The sequence below is a fragment of the Misgurnus anguillicaudatus genome, chromosome 9 (genome assembly GCF_027580225.2).
Source record: "Misgurnus anguillicaudatus chromosome 9, ASM2758022v2, whole genome shotgun sequence".
Classification (NCBI taxonomy): Eukaryota; Metazoa; Chordata; class Actinopteri; order Cypriniformes; family Cobitidae; genus Misgurnus; species Misgurnus anguillicaudatus.
Window position 1 is genome coordinate 20,122,631 of NC_073345.2, and position 23,561 is coordinate 20,146,191.

Here is a 23,561-nt window from a genome sequence, read left to right on the forward strand (position 1 = left end):
TTTTTTTTTTTTTTGCCTATATTTTGCCTTATTCTGGCTATTTCTTTTTACAGTATACAAACATGTGCTGTTCGATAAAGTGAACCCAAAACCAGTCTATTTATGCATGACCAATCAGAATCAGAGTAGCGTTATTGTCATTGCATATACAGTGAAACAAAATAAAGTTTCTTCAGGACCAAGGTGCTAAAAGACACACACTTAAGTTTACTTAATTAAGCTTATAGTAATAAATTAATTACAATTAAATATACAAAAAATGTGTAATATGAGCTAAAATTTGTAGTTAACTATACACAGACTAAACAAAACTACATAAATGTGTCAACTCTCTAGCTATACTGTAAAAAGATTGCAGCATGAGGTTCAAACAACTTCAATTCAACGTACTATTTTAATTTAATTTGTTACATTATTACAGTGTAGTTGATTTTGATCATATTATTTGCACCTCTATTTTAAGCACTTCAAGTTGGATTTGTCCATTTTTCTCATGATTTTTTAAGGCTTTTATTACAGCATTAATCTGTATGCTGATGTTAGCTCCCTCTATGGGTGAGCTTCTCTGTCCTCAATTTCTTCCTCTCATTCTTTTGCACATTAGCTTCCTGATATCTGTGTGTGGGGGGCAGCTCATTTTCAGCCTAGAGGGCACTACTGCCTTCAGCATGGCCTGCGTCTTTGATTTCCCCAAAACCTGGCTTCCCCCGCAGGCTTTAACTGTTAGCCCCGGCTCTGATGGTTTAATACGGCCATGCATGGCTTCGACAGAAGCCGAAGTCGAAACCTCCCTTGTTCCCAAACTGCGCAAAACTATGTCGGGATCAGCATGTGACGACGATTTTCATCACACTTATGAATAGAGTAACTCAACCAAATTAGATTCCCTGCCATTCTTCACAATGCACTGTTGCATTAGGACTGTCTGGAGCGCAGTTGTTTCTGTTTGCATCATTTGCAGTCTACCACAGCTCTGGGAAACAGGACCCCATGAACGCGTTCTGTTTGCTCAGGGCTTTTTTTCCCTCCCATTTCCTCCAACCTAATAACCTCATTGTAAATAATGTGTGTTGCCATAAATATTAGATATTTGTATGGTTGTTAGAGGGAGTGCGTCTGCTATGCCAGTAGATTAAAAACGAATGTTTTGGAGCTCAAGGCTATCGGTTCTTTTCGGTTTTCCACTGCGAGAGCCTAAACAGGGTTGGTTAATGTCCCACTCACCCTAAATAGACCAGAGAATAGAGGCAATTTGTCTGTGGTTAACCTTTAATCTCCCAAATTAACAAGAAAACACTATAGCCCCCCTGCTGATTCATAGTGATGTGGGCTTTTTGTTGGGGTAACTGTGTATTTCTTTTAAGAGCATGGATTTTGTGGTACTGAGCAGGTTTAGTTTGTAAATGTGTTAAATCAAGTCAGGTGTAACTGTTGTCGGTGTAAATGCATTTTTTTTTTATTATCTTCTAACAATTCAAAGCAATTCACACACCATAAGGTTTGGCTTTATTGTAAGCCTATCTCATAAACACTTTACAATAAGATTGTATTTGTTAACATTAGTTAATGCATTATCTAACATGACATGAACTAATATTTCTACAGCTTTATTCATCTTTGTTAATTTCAACAAACATTTGTTAATATTTCTTAATCCACAATGAGCTAACATGACTAATTGTATTGGCATTAACTAACATTACCAAAGATAAATAAATGCTAAAAACAATATTTCTTATCATTAGCTAATACATTTACTAATGTTACAATCTTATTAAAGTGTTTCCATGTTCTCATGCAATTAAACTGTCATTTGCCTTTACAAAAGATGCAGCAAAGAAATCTTTTTTTTTTGTTAATAGAAATGCCCACATGCAAATAAACTTCACTTGAATGCTCTTGACAATGCTGTCGTTAAAATGCACATTGATTCATTAATTACAATCCGTTATTTGCAAATTGACTGTCTGAGCTGATTATCAAATCCAGCTTCTTTATTAGTGGCAGCGCTATTCTCTTGCGAGACCGTGTACGGCCCTGAGCGCACATGTGTGTATCGATGCTCTAACTGCAGAGGGGTCTCTGGAGGACACGGGGGCTCCAGGTGGAGGAACGGCTTCTCCAGCCCACTCCAGTCTACCTTAATCAGACTGCCGCCCCTTCGAGCAGCTCCACGGCTCTCTGTTGCAGCTGCCCGGCAACCGGAGGAGCCGAAAACGATAAAGTTTGTCCTGAGATTTCTCTCGCATACTGATATATTTGAGCAGCTTGAAAAGGCCAGAGGTTCATTGCTGTACAGCGTCTGCAGCGCTGCTTTAAATTCAGTTCACATTACGAGACGGATAAACATCGCTTGCTGCTGGGTTTCCACAAACGTGGCATTTTCCTAATGATCGTGTTATTGATAATGAATCAGATTTCGCTGTAATGTGACATTTTAAACTTATTCGCATTAATCTGGACTTCCTCTAACACGATGGCGTTCAATGACATTTGTTTGTGCTAGTTTGCCGTCCGTCAGTCTGAATTACAGTATTAGCGTTAAGGTGTGTTTACTTAAATTTACTTTAAATAAGTTTTGTTATTTGCTGTTCTCTGCATGCTTCTGCTGTGGCCCATAGACCGCAAGCAAACAATATTTATAACAGTTGAAATTATAGTTGACCCTTCTGGAGCAGATGGATATCAAGGTTTGGTCCGATGAATGAAAAGACTCTTTGGGTCGGGTGTGTAGGGCCATTGTGGCCAGTGGCTTTGTCCAGATGGCTCACATACCTTTAGTCATGCTTTGGGTGAGGAATGTGCTCCCTTGGGAGAGCATGCAGCTTAGAAACGGGGCGAGGATAAACATCCTTTCTTCCGTACCCCAACGTTCCCCAAAAAATAAGTATTTTGGCAAACTGGAGGTTGGAAAACTTTTTTGGAGGGGAAAAATGTTTGTTTGTTTGTTTGTTTGAGTTTTTCGTATCTCAGATCCTCCGGCCATCTTGAACCGTTTTGGGTGACTTGTTATAAAAAAGCTTATAAAGCAAATGCTCGGAGGAAAACCCTGTGATGCAGTCTCCCACAAATGTCATCCCGGGATAGCTAATCAACTCATTAAACACGTTCTGCCTTGAAATGTAATAATGCAATTGCTGAATAAACAAGCAAAGTGTTTTATTTTCAAATTAAGGGATGTTTAAATCAAACTGTTATTGAATGCAAACCCGTCTTTTATGGAAAGACTTTCGTGACTAGGTCGTCAGATATTTTTTAGGCAGACAATCGTTTATTTAAAGTCCTCCTCGGGGCGTTGGAATGCCACTCGGCCTGTCAGCAGATCAACAGTGTGTTCTTGCTTCTCAAACTTAGCATTGTTGGGCATTACAAAAAGCGGGTAAACAAAAAACTTTCCAGCATGTTTTGAAGAGCATGTGTTTGGTTGGTTTTCTGAGGTTTCCGACTCGAGCCAGAGAAGTCCTAAATAAAAGACAGAAGAAAACTAATTTGGACAAACAGTAAACGAAGGAACTGGTTTACGGCAAAATCTGTTGTTGATGAAAAAAACTTGAAAAGAAAGGAAAATCTAGTCTTGTAATTCCTTCCTCATAATTACGATTTAACTGAACTCACATTTGTTTCCCATCTAATGAAATCCAATAAATTACTTATATTGTTCATTTTGACTTTAAATGTTCATACTTAAAAAACTTAAGCAGGTGAAATGGGCGTACTGTGTGACGGCTCGAGTGGTTAATAGCAGAGCTGATGAGAAATGATACGCATTATCAAAAAATTCCTTCACTAATGGCTCCCCTTCTGCACATAAGGAGCGCGTGTCTGAACCCCATAGTCATCTCCCGTCACGAACCCAAGACCTCCCTCCTGTGCTTTATGAGGGTCCAAACCGGTCCTCTCGCCAGGTTCAGCCGTGTTCCTGCATCTGTCCGCACGTATCCTCTCCTCAATCGCTCTTTCAGTAGGGAAGGCTTTCTAACAGCTTAGTATCACACTTTCATTAATCAAAGACACTTCCAGTGTCCTATTACAGAAACACAACTACTCGCCCTGTCTCGAACCGACAGCTTACCAATTCATCTTCTCGAGGAAAAAAGACGCCCGATGCCTACCTGTTCAACTGAGCTGTTAAACCCACAGGAAGACCCTTTGAAATTGTTTTCTCTGGGTCAAGCAAACAACGAAAAAGGCAAATTGCTTGTCTCGGGTAACACGGGGGATTTCTTTCAGTGAGGGATGTGTTAAAATGCTGATTTAAATGCGTCAGTCGCTGGACTTCAGTTTCGTGAAAATCACTGTTTGATCCCGAGAGAAGGACATGCATGTAAATAACCTCATACTAACCTATAGGGTATGTTATTGCAAAATAGTGTACAGGTCACATCCTGTGTTTTAGTTTTATAGATAAAACTGGTATGCAAAATATTTATCCAAAGTTTGTACGAGATAAGTTTTTCTTTTTAAGTAAACTGTTTAACTTTTATTTGTGTTGGAATGCAGATTTGTGCACCCTGATTTCCAAATAGGTTGTTTTTCAGCTCAAGGCGTACATTTTTAAACGAGATAATGTGTATGTGATGTCATACAGTTGATGAGATGATAGATGCAGTAATATATTTAGGTACGCTCACAGATCTCTCTAAAATCTCATTTCATCTGTCAAGTTGGAGATCGTCATACCGTTATGGCACACGCATAGAGTTGAATCTCTCATTTTAAGATTTTGCCTCTGGGGATCAATTGTACATATCAAATGATACACACCGTGTAAGAATAATGCATCTCCAGTATTTTATGTAATATCATAGACAAAGTTTCAGAAGCAACATTTCCAAGTACGCCTGCTATGCTTAAATCTCAGTCCCACTTTTATTTCACATTCATTTAATGCGTAATTATTAGACGGCTCACTTGTTTTAACGGTTAATGTTTTATCTAGATGTGCGACAGTCTTTGTCTAAGAGAGTGTTTTTCAATCAGGGGACCTTTTATACACAGACAGCGTGACTTGTTTATTCTATACATTATTGCAGTGGACTGTGTTAGTGGGGCGTGAATGGGAATAAGCTCGCAAGTTCTCCCGCTGAGCCCGGCTGCTGTTGATGGGCATAATGAGGAGAAACATGGCCCGCAGAAAGCTCTATCTCGCCGTATACTGGATGGCAAATGAAGACATATTGAAGCTTGGGGGATTCTAACGTTCGCCGCTGGGCTATTAATTACTCTTTTGTTGCATGCATCTGTTGAAAGACATGACACCTCACCGAGCACGAGAAGTGTTTGATGAAGCCATGCAGCCACTACAGCGCTCGCCATTCCTCAATGCATTATTCATGCCCTTTAGATGCGGGAACAGAAGACGGACGTCGCGTTCCGCAATTTTACGACTAAATCGCGTGAATCGCCACTATATTATGCTTTCTTTGATTTTAAATTACAGTGTGGTTAATGCAAAATACATAGAATAGATGTAAAATATCTTCGAAGTTTAAAGGATTAGTCCCTTTTAAAAAAAAATCCAGATAATTTACACACCACCATGTTATCCAAAATGTTGATGTTTTTCTTTGTTTAGTCAAGAAGAAATTATGTTTTTTGAGAAAAAATTCCAGGATTTTTCTCATTTTAATGGACTTTAATAGACCCCAATACTTAAAAGTTTTAATGCAGATTGAAATTGCAGTTTCAAAGGACTCTAAATGATCTCAAACGAGGCATAAGGGTCTTATCTTGTGAAACGTTTGTCGTTTTTGACAAGAAAAATAAAAAATATGCACTTTTAAACCACAACTTCTCGTCTTCCTCTGGTCCTGTGGCGCGCCCGCGCGACCACACGTAATACATCATGTCAAGAGGTCACGTATCGAATGATGTATCGTATCGAACCTACGCCCCAGTGTGGAGAAAGAGGACCGTTTCGACGTTGTTGTATGTTGAATGATACAAATTAATCTCTTTGTGTCAGTTTATTGTAAAAATGGTCCACAAATGTGCGTTTCATATATGCAACACGTGACCTTTCGACATCATTTTGCAATTACGTGAGATTGCGCTGGCGCGTCGCACAGCCGGAGGAAGGGGAGAGGTTTTGGTTTGAAAGTGCATATTTTTTATTTTTCTTGCCAAAAATGACAATCGTTTCTCTAGATAAGACCCTTATGCCTCGTTTGGGATCGTTTAGAGTCCTTTGAAGCTGCCATTTTAAACTGCATTAAAACTGTGAAGTGTTGGGGTCCATTAAAGACCATTTAAATAAAAAAATACTGGAATGTTTTCCTAAAAAACGTAATTTCTTCTCGACTGAACAAAGAAAGACATCAACAGTTTGAATGACGTGGTGGTGAGTAAATTATCTGGATTTTTTTTTTTTTTTAAGAAAATTGACTAATCCTTGAAGTGGTAAGACTTTACAGATCTCATTCATTACCATTAACTCATTAAAATGAACGAACAATAAGTAATTTATTTTTTAAGTATTTGTTAATATTAGTTAATTGATCATTCGTGTTGTTTAACTAATGTTGAGAAAATAGGCTATTATAACTTTTATTGCGTTAGTAAATGTTAAAATTAGCAATAACTAAGATTAGTAAATGAGATAAGTCTTGTTCAAGTTAGTTCATTTTAAAGATTGATCCTTATTTAAAACGTTACCAATTAAGTTTTGCTTTTAAAGATTACATATTGCACTTATTTTTAACACCATAGTGCTTATTCTTGTTTTTTTTTAATGAATAAACCTCACTAAAATTTGCGCTTTGCAAAAAAAGTGTTTAATTCAAAAGATGTTTTCTTAAAATAAATCTTAAGCTCCTGCACAATTATGTCGTCTCAAGGAAGCTTGTATCCAAATTTCCTAAAAACAAGGCTAAGATATTGATTTGCAAAGTGTATGAACCGCTCAGAGCTTTTATGAGCGTCATGTAACTTGACAGTCAGAGACGAAGATCTTTTAAAAGGCTTATGAGTGTTTTCTGTGTACCTTCATCCAGGCTCTTGGAGCGTTGTGTTATTGTGCCCCTGCTGAGATGTGAAAGATGAGAGAGAAAGAGAGGCAGACAGACATTTCTGACTGGACCTCTCTCTTATTCCCTCTCACTATGTCTCTTTTACTCTCTCTTTCTCTCTGTCTCTACCGAGCACTCAGCTCTGGAGTGACAAGTCCTCCCAGACATTTATGCTGCTGATAGTTATTAGTTTTGTACAGAAGTCTGTTTTGATTTCCCCTCACAATGAAAGGGAGAGCGTGGCTGAGTCATGGGAGCCGTATTGATTTCTCCTTACGCTCTCATTCCACAGCTAAGTCTCCTCGCTCTGCTTTTCTCTCTGCTCAGACAGCGGGCGGCCAGTAATGAGGCCTGGGGTGAACCTATATCACCCAGCCATTACATCCTCCAACCCCTTCATCCCACCCTGCGCCGTCTCCCGCTCTCAGCACTGTAAATAAGTATCAGTGGAGGTGTTTGCACCCTGGCACTGATCCAGGACCTGTCTGATAGCTTATCTGCCAGTGCTTAACCCTCTATGGTTTGTTTACAACAGTGGAATATTTTTCTTATCAGATAAAGGCCTCCAATAGCAGAAATAGAAAGCAGATTTTTTTATTGTGAGAAAATAATGTACAGAAATGACAGAGGATTATGAAATTACTATTTTAATGACAATTGTATTTCATTAAATTTTTAGAATATTATGTTTATATATTTGTGACCCTGCCTGTGAAAACCCATCTAAAGTCATTTTTTGTGATTTACTGTTTCCTACATAGAGGCGGTTTCCCGGACAGGGATTTGATTTGTCCTAAAACATTTTTAGGAGTTGTCCAAACTGAAAACAACTTGCACTGACATATCTTAAAATACACCAGTACCTCAAAATGCACAAAAGTAATGTTTTTAGTAAGGCATGTTTGTTAAAACTAATTATATTTCTTAATTAAACTAAGGCCTAGTCTTAGGCTTAAGCTATTCCCTATCCGGGAAACCAGCCCATAATGTCATGAAAATTTTGAAAAAAATATAACCTTCTAAGATTAAAATGAAAGTGAAATCAATGATTAGATTCAAACTCTAATTAAACCCACATTTATGAATATAGGACCTTTAGAATATAGCTGGTGTCATGTTTGTAAATGTTTTAAATAAATAATTTCTGTATAAACTTAATTTAAACATCTTTTAAATGAATAAATAATACTTGTATTTTGTATAATTGATATTACTATGTAAAGTCCTTAATGACACATGGCACACTGCACCATTGGGTTTAAGGTTTAGTTATTAGTTAAAGGATTAGTCAATTTTCTTAAAACAAAATCCAGATAATTTACTCGCCACCATGTCATCTAAAATGTTGATGTCTGTCTTTGTTCAGTCGAGGAGAAATTATGTTTTTGAGGAAAACATTCGAGGATTTTTCTCATTTTAATGGACCCCAACACGTAACAGTTTTAATGCAGTTTAAAATTGCAGTTTCAACGCAGCTTCAAAGGACTCTTAACAATCCCAAACAAGGCATAAGGGTCTTATCTAGCGAAACGAAATAATTTTTTTTACATTAAACAACTTCTGTTTAATTGTTTCGTGTTGGGGTCCATTAAAGTCCATTAAAATTAGAAAAATCCTGAAATGTTTTTCTCAAAAAACATAATTTCTTCTTGACTGAACAAAGAAAGACATCAACATTTTGGATTACATGGTGGTGAGTAAATTATCTGGATTTATTTTTTTAAGAAAATGGCTAATCCTTTAAGATGAAGAAACTTATCGGAGTATAAAAAAACCCAACATGACCTATCCTATTAAAGAGGAAGCATTATGACGATGAACAATATTGGCGTTATTGGCAGATATGCCAGAATTGTGAGCTAACTGGTAAGTGTGAAAAAAGCTGATTCTTGCTATGCTGGCCAAAATTTGCCTTGCATGTTTCTATTGTGGTCTGGCATGCGCTTCATAACTGCGCTCAGCTGAGTTTCGCACACTGCCCTATTCTGTAAAATAATAAGAAGCAACACAAACCACCAGACAGGCTGACACGAAATCTCTATGAGAGCCATTATTGGTGTCCCTGTGTACACCAGAAATCTAATACAGCGCACATTTTTGACATTGCTTTGTTTTTGTTTATGACTGTCTGGCTCTTATTTCTCAGTATGTCACGGCTTTATTTTCTCCGCTCTCCTCTTCCTCTGCATGCTAGCTGTTTTGGCACTTTATTGGTAAGAGGCTGGTTTGTGGGTGAGTAACATGGATTGTGACTCGGCACGTATCAGGGCTGGGACGCCGCTCGTCCATGCCAGACGGGAGGCTTGTTTACTGCAGACAATGCATCCTGGCTATTTCAGACCACTGCTGTTCCTGGGTTGGGTGAGGGGGGATGACTGTGCAAATGGCTCGTGTTGGCAGGGCTTGCGCGAGTGCGCTCCGGCACCTGAAACTCCCCCGGTGCCTCAGCCGAGGTAAGGGGTGGTATCGCAACACTGTGGGGTGTTTACGTGGTCTCGCATTTCTGAGGTCAAGTTCGGACGAAGCGCCCCGTCTGGGCCGTGTGACAACCAAAATAAAACCATAAATCAAACCAAAAACGAAATCCATAAAATCCGTGGACCGCCATAAAATCCAACACTCCCACCTGTCATTGTCACTGGAGCAAAATCTATACAAACAGGGTTGTGTTTCGTAATAAACTGAAATAACGCCCCCCTTGTCGACTGGTCCAAACAAGCCCTTTAATGTCATTTTTGTGCCAACACCATGCGTGTTTACAAAGAGCTTCATACCAGGTGGTGGTAATGATGATATGAATTGATGTAAAGGTTTTTTTTTTTACTGGTAATGATAATACATCTGTAACGTGCTTCGCAGGCTGTTCCTCTTAAATTTTTGCATCTTGTTTTTGCGCATTCCATCTTGTACAGGTTGTTATTTAGTTTCATCTTTATTAATGTAACAGGTGCCAGCTTGTTAGAACAGGAAGAAATGTATTTTTCCCAGAGCACTGGCAGATATAAACTGAAACACACAAGAGGGTACAAGTATTTGAAGTCATCTGAACAGGGAATAAATTATACAAGACATACCAGAATGTTTCTTGGCTGCTTCTGTCGTCTTTTTCAAAAAGAAAAGACCTAAAGTTAGACATCCTTGAGGTTTCTGCCACTTGATTGAAGGTGATGCCCATGAATAATGCATAGTGTAGGGAACTCTCGTCTGGAGCTTTTTATAGAGCCACTGCGAGCTTGTGTGCGCTAGCCTCACAGATCTGAAGATCAACAAATGGGAACGGAGGAAAACAAGAACATAACAAACTGCGAAGGAATTTTGAAAAATGAAAGACTTGCTATATTCAGAGATAGAAAGTGGTTGGCGTTTTGATAAGAAAAAGAGAAAAAGAGGATTTGGGAGCTGGCGCAGGTATTTAACCTCATACTCTGCAAGGCTTAAAGATGTCACCCGATGCTTTTCTTGTTTTCTACTCTCTTAACTTCTCATTTTTACAAAGAAGCTCAAACCCTTTATTAGCCGGCACAGCTATTATTGTAAGTGCCAAAGGTCTTCAAATCACAGAGGTAGTCACTGAACACAATCCTGATATATTTGCAAACACAAGTGTCCGCAAATTCTATTGACAGATGTGTTGGTCATTTATAGTTTGTGTCATTAGGTTAATGACGGAGGGTGCCAGCGAATGAGGCATTAGGAGTGAATTCTGTCCCCCAGCCTTTGCTGAAGAGGTACAGGTATAAATTGTGGATTAGGAGGAGGCGAATGTGTCTCTTTTTCCCAGGTAGCGCAATTAGGAGCGCCGGCTTAATCCCGCTTCCTGACAGAGCTCTTGTGTGCGGCTAATGCGCCACAGTTCTGCCTGTTGACTCCACAGAAAAGAGGCTTCGAAAGGATAATGAAAGCAGCGCTGTGTCGTTCCCCCGGACAACATAATTGAGCTTTGTTCAACGCCCCAGTCTCCCGATACACCTTCACATACGTCTTGTTTTTGAAGAGACCCCCTCCCCTTCTTATAGGAGAGCCTGGACTACATGCTGCTTATTTAACCTGGTCTCCACAGTGTGGTTCAGCCACCCGGCGTGTTTCGCTCGCTGAAAAACAAGATTGATCCACGAAACAAGGCAGGGATTTATTGTTGATTTTAGGCCTGGAGTTAAAAAAAAAACGTTTAGGGTTTTTGAGGTAATTTCAGGTAACAGGGCCACGTTTTATGAATTTAAAATCGTTTCATAGTGAACTGAACTGCTATGGTGTGTACTGCCTTGTGATGTTCAGTTTTTTCCATAGAAGCGAACAATGCAGTAGGGCTGGGTATCGATTTAGATGTTCCAGATCGATTCGATTTTGATTCACAAGCTATCAAATCGATTCGATTCTCGATTCAATTTTTGATTCCGGTTCTCGGGTCGGTTTTTATATCCGATTCTCGATTCAACTCAATGAATATAGATTTAATACAAATACTATATTAATAAAAAGAACAGTGAACAGCAGTTAACAAGTGGGTAATTAATAAAAAGAAATTAAAAGCCATAACACTATCTTCGTCGTCTTTCTTGCGAAATCTAAAATGCTTCCATACTTCTGACTTTTTATGTGAAGGTGGCATCAAAGTCAATGAAGCACCTGAAACCGCCATTTTAAGCACTGAATGAATGAATGACAGGCTCGCCTCTCGCTCCTTGGTAATATCGCGCAAGGCAAAAAAGAGAGTGACATCTAGTAAAGAAGACTAGTTATTAGATTAACGTTAATCTTACGTTCAATGTTTGCGAAAATAAATATGAAAAAAAGATTCTGCTCTTTGAGAATCGATTTTGAATCGACCACGTAAAAAAAAACGATTAATTGAAAAATCTATTTGTTTTTTTTGCCCAGCCCTACAATGCAATAGACTATTTCATGCAATAGCTAATATAATGTGTGACCTATCTGTGATATCCAGGCTAAAGTCTCATAATCTGATTATGAGATTAAGAGCAACAAAGTTTGATTTTTAGTATTTTAACTTTAAGTTTTCATCATGACCTTACCCAGTCAGTATTAAAAATATCAAGGTAATATTCACAGAATGTTCTTTACATTGTGTAGGATGATTTTATGTAGAAAACGGTAAGTAACAAAAAATTACTTTTGGCTGGGTTTTCATATTCAGGGTCAAATGTATATCACCAAGTATAAAATACATAACAAACACGTACATCTGTGAATGCATGAGCAAGTTTTTCTGGTGCTGTCTGCCATCTTGGATGTGTACAGTATTGTTTTTTTTACTAATCACAGTGCATTTCAAGGGGTCTATGGGCCAGTATGAGATTTTGGCGGTATGGTGTTGCAGTATTGCCATTGCAATACTAAAATGTGTTATTTTCAAATGTCTGCATATACAAACAACAACATACATTTTATTTTAAGCATCATACAACATGTATGCCAGGCAAAAATAAGGCCTTAAATTATAATATTCTTTCAAAAAATTATAAAATTTAAATGTAGTAATATTAAAAATATTAAATGTAAACATCAAATCAATTACATGACTTAATTATTTCACTTAATTTTGTGTAAACACAGCTTATACCTTAAACGGTATCACATAACATTTTAGTGGTTTTGAAACCTTGACTCTTTATAACCTCGGTATACCTTAAAACCGGTAACCGGCCTATGCCTACTCACACACTTTTTTTGAAAATATGCTAATTTTTCATCTCCCCTAGAGTTAAACATTTGATTTTTACCGTTTTGGAATCCATTCAGCCGATCTCCGGGTCTGGCGTTACCACTTTTAGCATAGCTTAGCTTAATCCATTGAATCTGATTAGACCATTAGCATTGCACTCAAAAATAATCAGGGAGTTAAAATATTTTTCCCATATCTCAACTTTTAATTTTCCGTCTGTCTTAGTACACGATGTAACTACAGAAGAGTCAAGTTTTAAATATCGATCACTTTGGTTATTTTTGAGCGCGATGCTAATGGTCTAATCAGATTCAATAGATTGTGCTAAGTTATGCTAAAAGTGGTACTGCCAGACCAGGAGATCAGCTGAATGGATTCCAAAACCGTAAAAATGTTTAACTCTAGGGTTCAAAAAAGTGGCAGCATAATCTTTAGGAGGATGCTCTACAGTACACCACGGCTTCTTTAAAATGCAACCTTTGTAGGCAGCTCACTAGATGTTGAAACGGCATCAATATCTCAGCTGTTATTGAGAAACAAACCCTTGAAATGTTTGTATTACCTGCCTATTCGCTCTTATTCTTGCAATGTAAAAATGTTGTCAGTCCTTATCTGTCAAGTTGTAGGTGAAATCTGTTTCTATTAATCTGTTTGTGTGTGCATAATAGAAAAAGCCCTTTCCGAATTGTAATAAAGGCAGCCACCCTCGATCTTGCTCTCAGACTGTCTACCCATCTCTCTCTCACTCTCTCTCTCTCTCTCTCTGTCTTTCTTTCTTTGGTCTCTCTTTCAGCGCTCCTCATCTATGCTTAGCACGAGTTTGCAGTATGTGTGAGTGTGGCTGGAATTCATATGAATGTCTCGCCGCAGGGAGAGAGGGCCGAGTCATTGATATGTACAGCAGTACTCCTGATAAACAGCTCACGCCGCCGAGAATTACCCAGCCATTTGATACGTTCTGATCATGAAAAAAGGAAACGAAAGAAAAAAGATCTTGAAACAAAGGATAGACATAAAGACTGGGGTTGGTAAACAGTGAGAGAGATTGGCAGTACTATGTAATTTTCTGTCAGTCAAAATAATATATTCAAGCACAATTGTATCTTATAGAGCGTAACCACATTGTGTGTGAGAGAAAGAGATAAAGAGAGAGAGCGAGAAGTGGCACACGGCTCATAAACGCGGTAATGGCTTTTCATGGTTGCAGTTTCAGGGGTTAAGGGTGGGCTTATCTCCAACAGCTGAAATTTGGTTGGTTTTTGTTGGGGATGCTGTCGGTTTGTTTTTGTTTCTTCGCCATCTGATTCGCCATTGTTTGCCTCATTCACTCTTAATGGGCTGGAAAAGACAGGGGGAAAGACGTGCCGGTCGTCTCGGCGAAGATTGCTGAAATAAAGAGAGATACAGCAAACAGTCAGTTTAGGGATGTCTCATCCCTCGGAATCCGGACGAAACCGGATTTGCGTTTTCCGTATTTGTCTCCTCATTCAAGCGGCCTTGTAATCCTGTGTTTGTCAGTCCGGTTTTTTAATCCAATTGTGTCAAAGCATGAATTTGAGAATTGTTTTGTATCTCATCTGATGATAGGCTACACTTGATAGGATGATAGGATCCACGTTATCCCAGCTTGATCCCAGTGAATTCTTGTGGCTTTCAGTAGAAGCAAAAAATCTGACCTTTTGTAAAAAGATGTAAACACAGTTGAGATATAGCATAAAAAAATCTGGGTTGTTGTTCATCTTTTAAAAAACAATCTGCGTATTTCATTTTGATACCCAAGACTTTTGGACCTCGCAATATTTCACACATTAATTTTGTGGGAGTGTTTCATTCATCCAAGTTTTCCTTTTAACATCGTAAGATTACAATAAAACGTTTATATAGCCAAGGTCAGTCGACTGTCCTTTCCTAAAAGATCTTTTGAAAGTCAATTAACATTAATCATCATTATGGTAATGTTGAGGCAGTGTGGTGTCAACACCTCGCTGAAATCTCTATTAAGCTCAAGTGCAGCAGTGGATTGACAGATTTGCCCCCCCTTACATACCCCACACTTTCTCTTTCTCTCTCTCTTGTGCATTGTTGGCCCTCTTTGACAAATACCTTAATCTGAGTGTGCACATGGGCTGGCATGCCTTTTAGGGATCGAGTGGGACCTTCTAAAAGCAGATGAATGAGTGGCATGGTTGGCTGCACGGGCCAGCTTCTCTGTTCCCAGGGACAGCCTTCCACTCTCCCATGATCCTCTCCGCATTATCATTTCTCTAACAGGGGCCGTGGCCTAGCGTACGAAGCCTCTCCTGCTGCTAGCGTCGCATGCCCCTCCTGCACGGTTGTTAAGCACGCTGTACTCGAACCGAGCGGGCCAGCGACCTGTTTTGTCGGGGCCGCCAGACAATGAAGTACCCGAGGATGAAAAGGAAGACGTGGAGGACAGTACAGCTTGTTTTTTGCCGCTGAGAGATATAACCAGTTGTAAAGTGTCCCATTCGTGTTTGAATTCTTTACGATTTCTTCAGTTTGATTTGTAAGGGAAGTTTATGAAAGGGAGTTTGACGTTGCCTCGTTAGTTGTAAGTTGCATCATGACTCCAAAATCCAAAAAATGAAATATATAAACATTTTTTACAATAAAAGTTATTTTTAATTTTTTTTAACTTGAATGCTTGGGGTCAAATAAAGCAGATACCAACCTTACTATACAGATACTCAATTAAAGGTCTCATTCTTTCAGTGTTTTTGAAGCATTGATTGTGTTTACAGTGTGCAGTATAACGTGTTCATGTTTTATGTGAAAAAAACGCTGTATTTTTCGAACAATTTACTTATCTGTAGCGCTGTTTTCACTGTCCTCAAAATGTCCTGATGTCTTCCTTGTTCTATGAAGTCCCTCCTTCAGAAATACGTATCCGAGTTCTTGGTTAGTGTGTTGTGATTCAATAGCAGCTTAGCTTGCTGTTAGCTTAGCTGGCGACTGATGTATTCCTGTGGGCGGAGTTTAGTCAAAAAACTGTTCTGTTCTAGTGATGTCATTAAAGCAGGAAGTAGAGGGCTGTAGTCCAAACCGCCCATTCGCTGTAGGCTTTGAAAGGCGAATTCTGTTAAGAAAATATATCGCCTGGCATGTGAACTTTGACCTTTATCATTTTACAGGTATTATTTATGCTATTATAGCAACATTACACACCAACTAGGGTTTAAAAATGGGATCAGAAAGAACGTGACCTTTAAACATGTAGTTTTGGTTTATGTAGCATCTTTTAAGACCCTAGAGAGGGACATTTGTGTATTTCAAGTTTGCATCCTGATGGGGGGCTGCGAGTGGGCTACACTGACAGGGAACTCCTGGCTATGATGTACGGCTCAGAGTCCACCATAGAGTGAGAGAGTTCAGATTTATATGGCTTGGGCTCTAACAGCTCAATAACACAGGCCCGTAATCTACTCGGGTTTCAAACAGGGGCTGATTTACGAGCCAGCACGCCACACCGGCATTGAAATGAGGTGTTCAGCATATGTTTTGTTGACATAAATTTAAAATTTATTGCCGTTGTCAAAACTGACTGTTAGACAAAGTCGCTTATTAACTGAGTAAATGGCTTGAGAGTTTTATGCCTCCTTCCTAATGACTACAGTCAGTCTGTTGAAGGCACACAAAGTGCCCCCCATCCTTTCTTTGCTCACACACCATCTACAGTTTCGGTGGCAAAACCAGTGCACAGCTGGTTGGAGAGGCCTGGGGGAAAGGAACTGCCATAGTTCACACATAGGAGGTGCATGTCGAATGAAAGGTGGGGGGCGTATATATGTCCAATAAAATCTACAGAGGGTTTACTTCTGCTTGTCCAGGGAAAAAAACTTGTAATAATTGCAGGGGCAGGTGCCCCGATGACTCTCCGTTTACGACAGGGCTGTCGCAGTGATCCGAGCTTGAAACGGGTTTGAGCGTGTCACACCTAGGGTCACACTCATTTTTTTTCAACCACCTGTAAAAAGAAGCAGGGGTAAAGCTAATTACCTCCCTCTGCTTTAAAGCGAACCATGGTATTGTGCCTGTGTGTATTTTAGGGCTGCACAATATTAAAGTTCCCGTTCTTACTGTGTTTGTGATTACAGTGCGCAATATAACATGTGTTCATGTTTTACGTGTAAAAAACGCGATATTTTTCACACAATTTACATATCTCTATAGCGCTGTTTTCACTGTCCTAAAAACGGGCTGATATCTTCTTTGTCCTATAAAGTCCCTTCTCCAGAAATACTTGTCGAGTTCTGATTGTGTAGTTTGTTTAGTGGGTTGTGATTCGATAGCAGCTTAGCTTGCCGTTAGCTTAGCTGGCGACTGACATATTCCGGTGGGCAGAGTTTAGTCAAAAAACTGTTCGACTTACATCATTAAAGCAGGAAGTAGAGTGCTGTAGTCCAAACCGGTCGTTCGCTGTAGGCTTTGAAAGGCGAATTCTTTTAAGAAAATATATCGCCTGGCAGTGAACTTTGAACTTTATCATTTTACAGGTATTATTTAGGCTATTAAAGCAACATTACACACTAACTAGGGTTTAAAAAATGGGATCAGAAAGTACGTGACCTTTGAGGAAAAGTGCAATATGTGAAAATTTGCTAAATAATCACTGCAAAAAAATGACTTTCTTACTTAGGATTTTTGTCTTGTTTTCAGTAAAAATATCTAAATTAAGATGTATTTTCTTGATGAGCCAAAATGACCTAGGAAAATTGTTTTTAGAAAAAATAAAATAAAATTTAAGCGAATTTGTGCTTAAAACAAGCAAAAAAATGGAATAAGAAAAAAATTCTTAAATTAATTGTTTATGAAAAAAGTAAACTTATTTTGAATATTTTTTTTCTTATTCCATTGGCAGATTTTTTTTTTGCTTGTTTTAAGCACTAATTTACTTAAAGTTTATACTTTTGTCTAAAAACTAGTCTTTTCTTAGGCCATACATCTTAATTTAAGAATTTTTAGATATTTTTACTTAGTATTTTTGTCTTGTTTTCAGTTAAAATAAGTAAGGAAGTCATTTTTTGCAGTAATGCGCTATAGACCGTTTCAGCAGTAACAACATAAACAAGCGGCTGTCGCGGTCCGCACGTAACTTCCGGTAAAATCCGCTAAGAATAAATAACACAGAGTTCTTTAAACGTAGTTTATTTATATAACACGCAAAAAAACAACACATAGATTACATAGGAAACCAAAACATTTGTTATTTTCGACAAGGCATTTGTTCAAGAGATCAGTTTAGCAACTAGTCAGACCATTAAAAAAACGAAACTGGAAGTAAGGTTCGGATCCAGACGTGTATCACGTGCGTCCCATGAAACCGTCTATATGATATTCAATGCGAAAAGGCTTTAAGTTTGTCAAATCACTTTAAATTATATTGAAATATTTGTTTTTATATTCTTATTGGAAAAAGCATCACTCTTTTTTGTCTCGCCTGTCTCTGTCCTAAAACTTTGATTATTTATAACTTTATAAAGTATTAAAATCAATTAGTTATCCCCAACTATTTCTATATTCATATTGTGATTATGCACATTTGTGTTACTACTATAATTCTGATATATATTGCACCCCTACACTTTCTAAGGTGAAAGTAGACACTAAAATGCACAGGCCTGAAGTATTATTCTTGCAGACTCTTCATAAAGATTTCAACATATAATGTAGCGAAAGTCCTTCCTGCCCAGGGTATCCCATGTGCCTTCTCTCAGCTCTCAAACGTCCCTTCGGGGCCAGCAGGGTCACTTTGACAGTACGGTCTCTCTAATCTGTTGTAGCGAGGTCTCCTCAGACCTCAGGAGAGGAACAATGGCTAGATTGAGGCCACACAAAGGCCTTTGAGTGTCTCCCTACAGTATCTCTGTATTGTCCGCATTAGCCCAGATCCCAAAGGTGCACAGACCCCTGGCTTTTCCCAGCTCCCCCTCGCTCGCTCGCTCGCCCGTCCGTCTTTTGAAGTGCCCTTTATCCTAGAAGGCGTTTACAGGCCTTTTTTAATTACTCGCAGCTTGCCAAAGGGCTTTGCTGCTTCATTCTTCTCTTTGTTTGTTGGGTCTCCACAATCCCCATGTAGAAGACAGCCATCAGGACTTTGGATGCACTGCAAGTTTTCTCTCACCCCCCTCTTTTGTTTATTTCTGAAGTCTCCTCTTTTTTTCGGTTCTCAGCCACCAAATGGGTTTTCATCAGTTTTGTTTTTCTCACTGAGGTTAAATCTCACTTTCTTACTTCATAATTCTTGTCACTATTTCTGCACTGAAAATAAAATAAAAGCTTAAATCATTACAGCCCAGCATGCGGCATGGATTCGCAATACTTCAAACGAAAACGAGAGGGTTTGTTTGATAACAAAAATAGTTTTTGGTTAGTTCGCCTTTATGGAAGGATCAACTCGGATAATGAACTCGTAGCATTGAACCAAACAGCTTATGGATTTTACTAGCATGAAAGAACGCCATTTAAAGAAACATCAACTTAAGAATGTTTGTGCAATGTGAGTTATCTGTGTAGTACGAATAGAAAATCGTGAAACTGCACGTCTTTGTTTCTCATTAAAGATGTATACGTTTGGCACTAAAGTGCAAACAATGAACTAATTACCATGATGGAAACAATTACCAAATGCTGTAAGCATGCTAATAAAAACCAATTCAGTTCAGCTTTCGCAGCAAGTTGCCAGTGTTCTCGAAGCATTCTTGCATTGTTATTAAGGGTGTTCCTGCTTTGTACGGCTCACAGGTCCAATGCAACCATAAAACCACTTTACCTGCCGTGAGTAAGGTAAATGGTATATTTAATGGGTGGCTGTTTGTTCATTCTCAAGCATTGACTTTATAAAAGAAAGATGCAGATGCTTGGAACCTTTTGTTGTCGTCAACCCTGAAAAAGACACACATGTGCATGCACTAGTTAATTCAGATCTTTTCTGTTTGAATGGGCATGATGCTTCTGATTGGTTAATCTCTCCTTATCCAGAGTTTTACTCGAATAAATGTTTCACTTTCAGCCTCATAAAAAAGTTGACCCCCTGTTTGAAATGCAACCCACTGCCTGTCTTCCAGTGGCGTTAAATTCACTCTTATCTGGGTGCTCATGACCATCTATATGTTCCTGTTTAGATAAAGGGCCCCTTTATTCCCACACGGGGACCCGAAGGAATGAACAATAGGACTTTGAAACCACATGTCATTGATCATTTTAACTTGTAAGGCATTTCATGAGTTCTCTGTCTGATAAAGCAGTCTAGCAACAGGCTTTAATATTATCATGATCATCTAATTTGATGAAAATGTCGATTTTTACATTAACTTCAACTTTTATTTATGTGCATACTTACTACAGTAAGGTGCTAAAATGATTTAAAGTTGCAAACTACAGTTAATAATTTTTTTCTCTCAAGATAAACAACAGTGTAACAAACCTCTACTTACATTAGTATTTTGTCCATAAACAAGGACTCCAGGTATTTACTACAGAGAGCTGTGTTTCACAGAGAAGCTAGGCAAAATCGGGTGTCCAGCATCAGATTTTTTAAAAAGCCCTTGAAGCTATTTTTTTTGCACATATAAGATTAAGGTCTGAACTTACTATAACCATTATTTTTAGAGGATTTAAAAAAAATTCTTATAGAATTATTTAAAGTTTTTTAGATTATCATTATCAAAAATTATCATTACCGCAACATGATATTACATTAAATATATGCATTTACAAACTCATGTTTCGGTAATGAGAACTAAAAAGTTGTCTAGGTCCTATTACAAACAAAATTTCAACTTTTTTCTGGAGAGAAAAAATAAGAACTTGCTAACCTGGTAGCCATCTTGAGTGTCACAGTCAATTATGTCCCTTCTAACTATTTTTTTTTTTATGTTAGTTACTTGAGGGCTTAAACAATGATTGAAAATTGTTGCGGAGGATGAGAAAAATGTTCTTAGACACATTTATATTCCTTATTATTGTCTCTACATTTACCAATGATCGCCAAATACCACATGTTTCTTTACTGTAAATGTTTATAGTATAACATGGACTGAAGCTTTTTATTTTTTAGATTTTTTAATTATAAATATTTCCATGTCAAAGAACCCAAATCCAGTCATGGACACATTGCGGTAATGAAAATGTTTCCCTTAAATGTGTAAAAAACAACAAAATTGGTTTGTATGATGTAATTTGAAATCATGTGCAAAATAGTACATGAAGAGATGTTTGGTACTGTATGTTTCTTATTTTTATACTTTTACTTTGCATTTACTTTTTTTATCAAAATGTTTCATGACACCTCATAAGTCTAATTTTGCGAGAATCACCCAATAGCGTTCATAATCGTGGACAAATCACCTCCAATAATGTATGCGATTTTGCAGAGCTTCTCGGTGAAATACAGCTCTGTGTAATAAATGCTGCTCCATCTGAAAGCAGGTGATGGCGATTTACTACTAATCACGAACACGACTTTACTGATGAGATACGCATGAAAATCGCAGGCGATTTATCGCCCAGGCCTACTTGTGGGTACTAAAGCCGTCCCATCCAGTGTTGGAGAAACGTTAAGCTAAAATTATATTGTGTTATCTTCATTGTTTAACACACTAATCAAATCTTCCAATACAGCAAAGTGCCCTGAACACCATTTTTTTGTGAATGACAAATGATGTTGGCTGATGTTATTTGTCCTATTTCTCCCTGCAGGAAACTACACAGTGGAATGAAGACCTACGGTTGTGAGCTTTGTGGCAAACGCTTCCTGGACAGTCTGCGCCTGAGGATGCACTTGCTGTCTCACTCAGGTAACATGCATGTTATCATCTGCACTAGTCTGTCTACACATTTGCATTTTAAAGGCTTTTTAAACAACAGACAAGGTATTTGTTGCTGAGGTCAGTTTAACTTCAGGCCAGGTGTGCATCGTGCATGTGTACCATGAAGCTGGCTATAAAAAGTATTTTTAGATTGCACAGTTTCATAGGTACATTTACTTTGAAGAGGAATCTTGAAAAGATTAGTTTATGAATCCATCTCAATTTTAGTGTTGAAAGTCAACACTAGATTGTGTGTGGTCCATGTTTCCAGTTATTTAGTAGCCTAACAGGCATGTAATTTAACACACGATATGATTTGTATGAATCATGGAGGACATGTGCAGTTATTTTAATGCTTTTAGGTTTTTTTCTAGGGAAGTGAATCTGTTCCTTAATAGAGAAGCGCTCTTCCGTGATTTGCAGTGTATCTAGTTTATATATAGTCTATTAAAGCATTGGGGTCCTCAGTTCCCTCTATGACTACTAGAATCACAAACCACAGAAATCAAAGTCCTTACAGACACTCACAAGGGTAAAATTTCCTCCATTTTTAACTCCAGTTTATGATAATTAGGAGCTCTTTATTGAGGCAATTGATTCCACAGTAATTAGAGGTTTAGATTAGATTAGATTAGTTTAAGAACCTCCGAGATTACACTTCGGAACCAAATAACCAGTGACTTTCAGTCTCGCGTCGTGAAATATTTCGATGTCAATATCTTCATATAGTGAGATGAGATTGACTTTTTGCAGGGCCGTTTAAAACCATGCGGTGCGGAGAGATGAGTGACATCTCACGCTGAGCCGCCCAATTCAATTCATGCACGACTCAGCGTGGCAGACACAGCTCTGAGGAAATATCTAATGTTTATTTTAGAGGCTGTTCAAATCCCAAGATGCGTGTTCAATAACAGACTCTGTGGAGATATTGTAGTACTCATGCGCTCATAATGGCAGCCCATGGAGCATGTACCGCACGGTGACATTTATGAGAGCTGTACTGTGATGAGACAAAGAGACCGGGTCTGAACAACTCTGTTTTGTATTCAACACTGACCCACAGCAGTCGCCAACAAGTTCTGTGTCGTTATAGTAATCCAGACATCCTTATGGAAAACTGGCTTGTGCGCTTTGGATAATATTACTTTGGATAATCCGGAGGTCTGAAGCAGGGTTGCATGAGACCATTGGTAAGAAAATGCTTCAAAAAGACCTTTGTATTGCCCTTGTCTTTCTCATGCCTTTGATCTACAGAAGGACTGTGGTACCTTTTTTTAAGGACCTTATAATTTACTCTCTCAGTATTACATGAACACTTCTCTCTAGTGAGCAAGCCAGTTGCACTACCTGGGTATTTAGAAAAGGTAGAAAACTCCTAGACAACCAAAAAATAACAAACAACCTGTCCTCTTACTTTTTATTTTCCCTATTTTTTTTGCTAAAGCTGTTGCTGCTTCATCTTCCATGAGGAAGATCATCATACATTTATGCATCTGGCAGACTCTTTAATCTGAAAGCGTTAAGTTAAATTTGAACTTTGGCGGAAAAACGTGCCGCGTTAACCAAAGCTTGCTCTAGTAGTGACGTGATTACAGAAAGCGAGCAGAGTGGCAAAAGCCCCTCCCATGCAGTGTTGGGGGTAATGCATTACAGGTAACGCGCATTACGTAATATTACTTTTCTGAAGTAACGAGTAAAGTAACACATTACTTTATAAATGTACACATTAGTATTTAAGTTACTTTTTAAAAAAGTAATGCAAGTTACTTTTCAGTTTAATTAATTCAATTTAAAAATAAAATAATGTACTGAATTAAACTGAACATATTAACGTAGAATTGCGCACTCTGTGCGCATGAGCAAGAACGGTTTGAGTCAGAAACGGAGATGGCAGGCCAGAGCTTGACATTTTTGCGATCATAAAAACACCTGCAAAGCCTGAAAGAGATCAAGCCTCAGCCAAGTAAGATAAAGTAACGCAAAAGTAACTTAAAAGTAACGTAAGCATTACTTTCCATGCAAAGTAACTTAGTAACGCAATAA

At 38.3% G+C, this 23,561-nt stretch overlaps 1 protein-coding gene across 3 annotated transcripts in view; it reads left to right on the top strand.

Moving 5' to 3' along the window:
- zbtb16a (zinc finger and BTB domain containing 16a) overlaps positions 1–23,561 on the top strand; it is a 125,180-nt gene that overhangs the window by 30,426 nt on the left and 71,193 nt on the right. For all 3 annotated transcript variants that reach the window (XM_055180811.2, XM_055180813.2, XM_055180812.2), the window contains exon 3: positions 21,409–21,506. In XM_055180811.2, the coding sequence (XP_055036786.1) occupies positions 21,409–21,506 (98 nt within the window). The remainder of the gene's footprint in view (positions 1–21,408; positions 21,507–23,561) is intronic.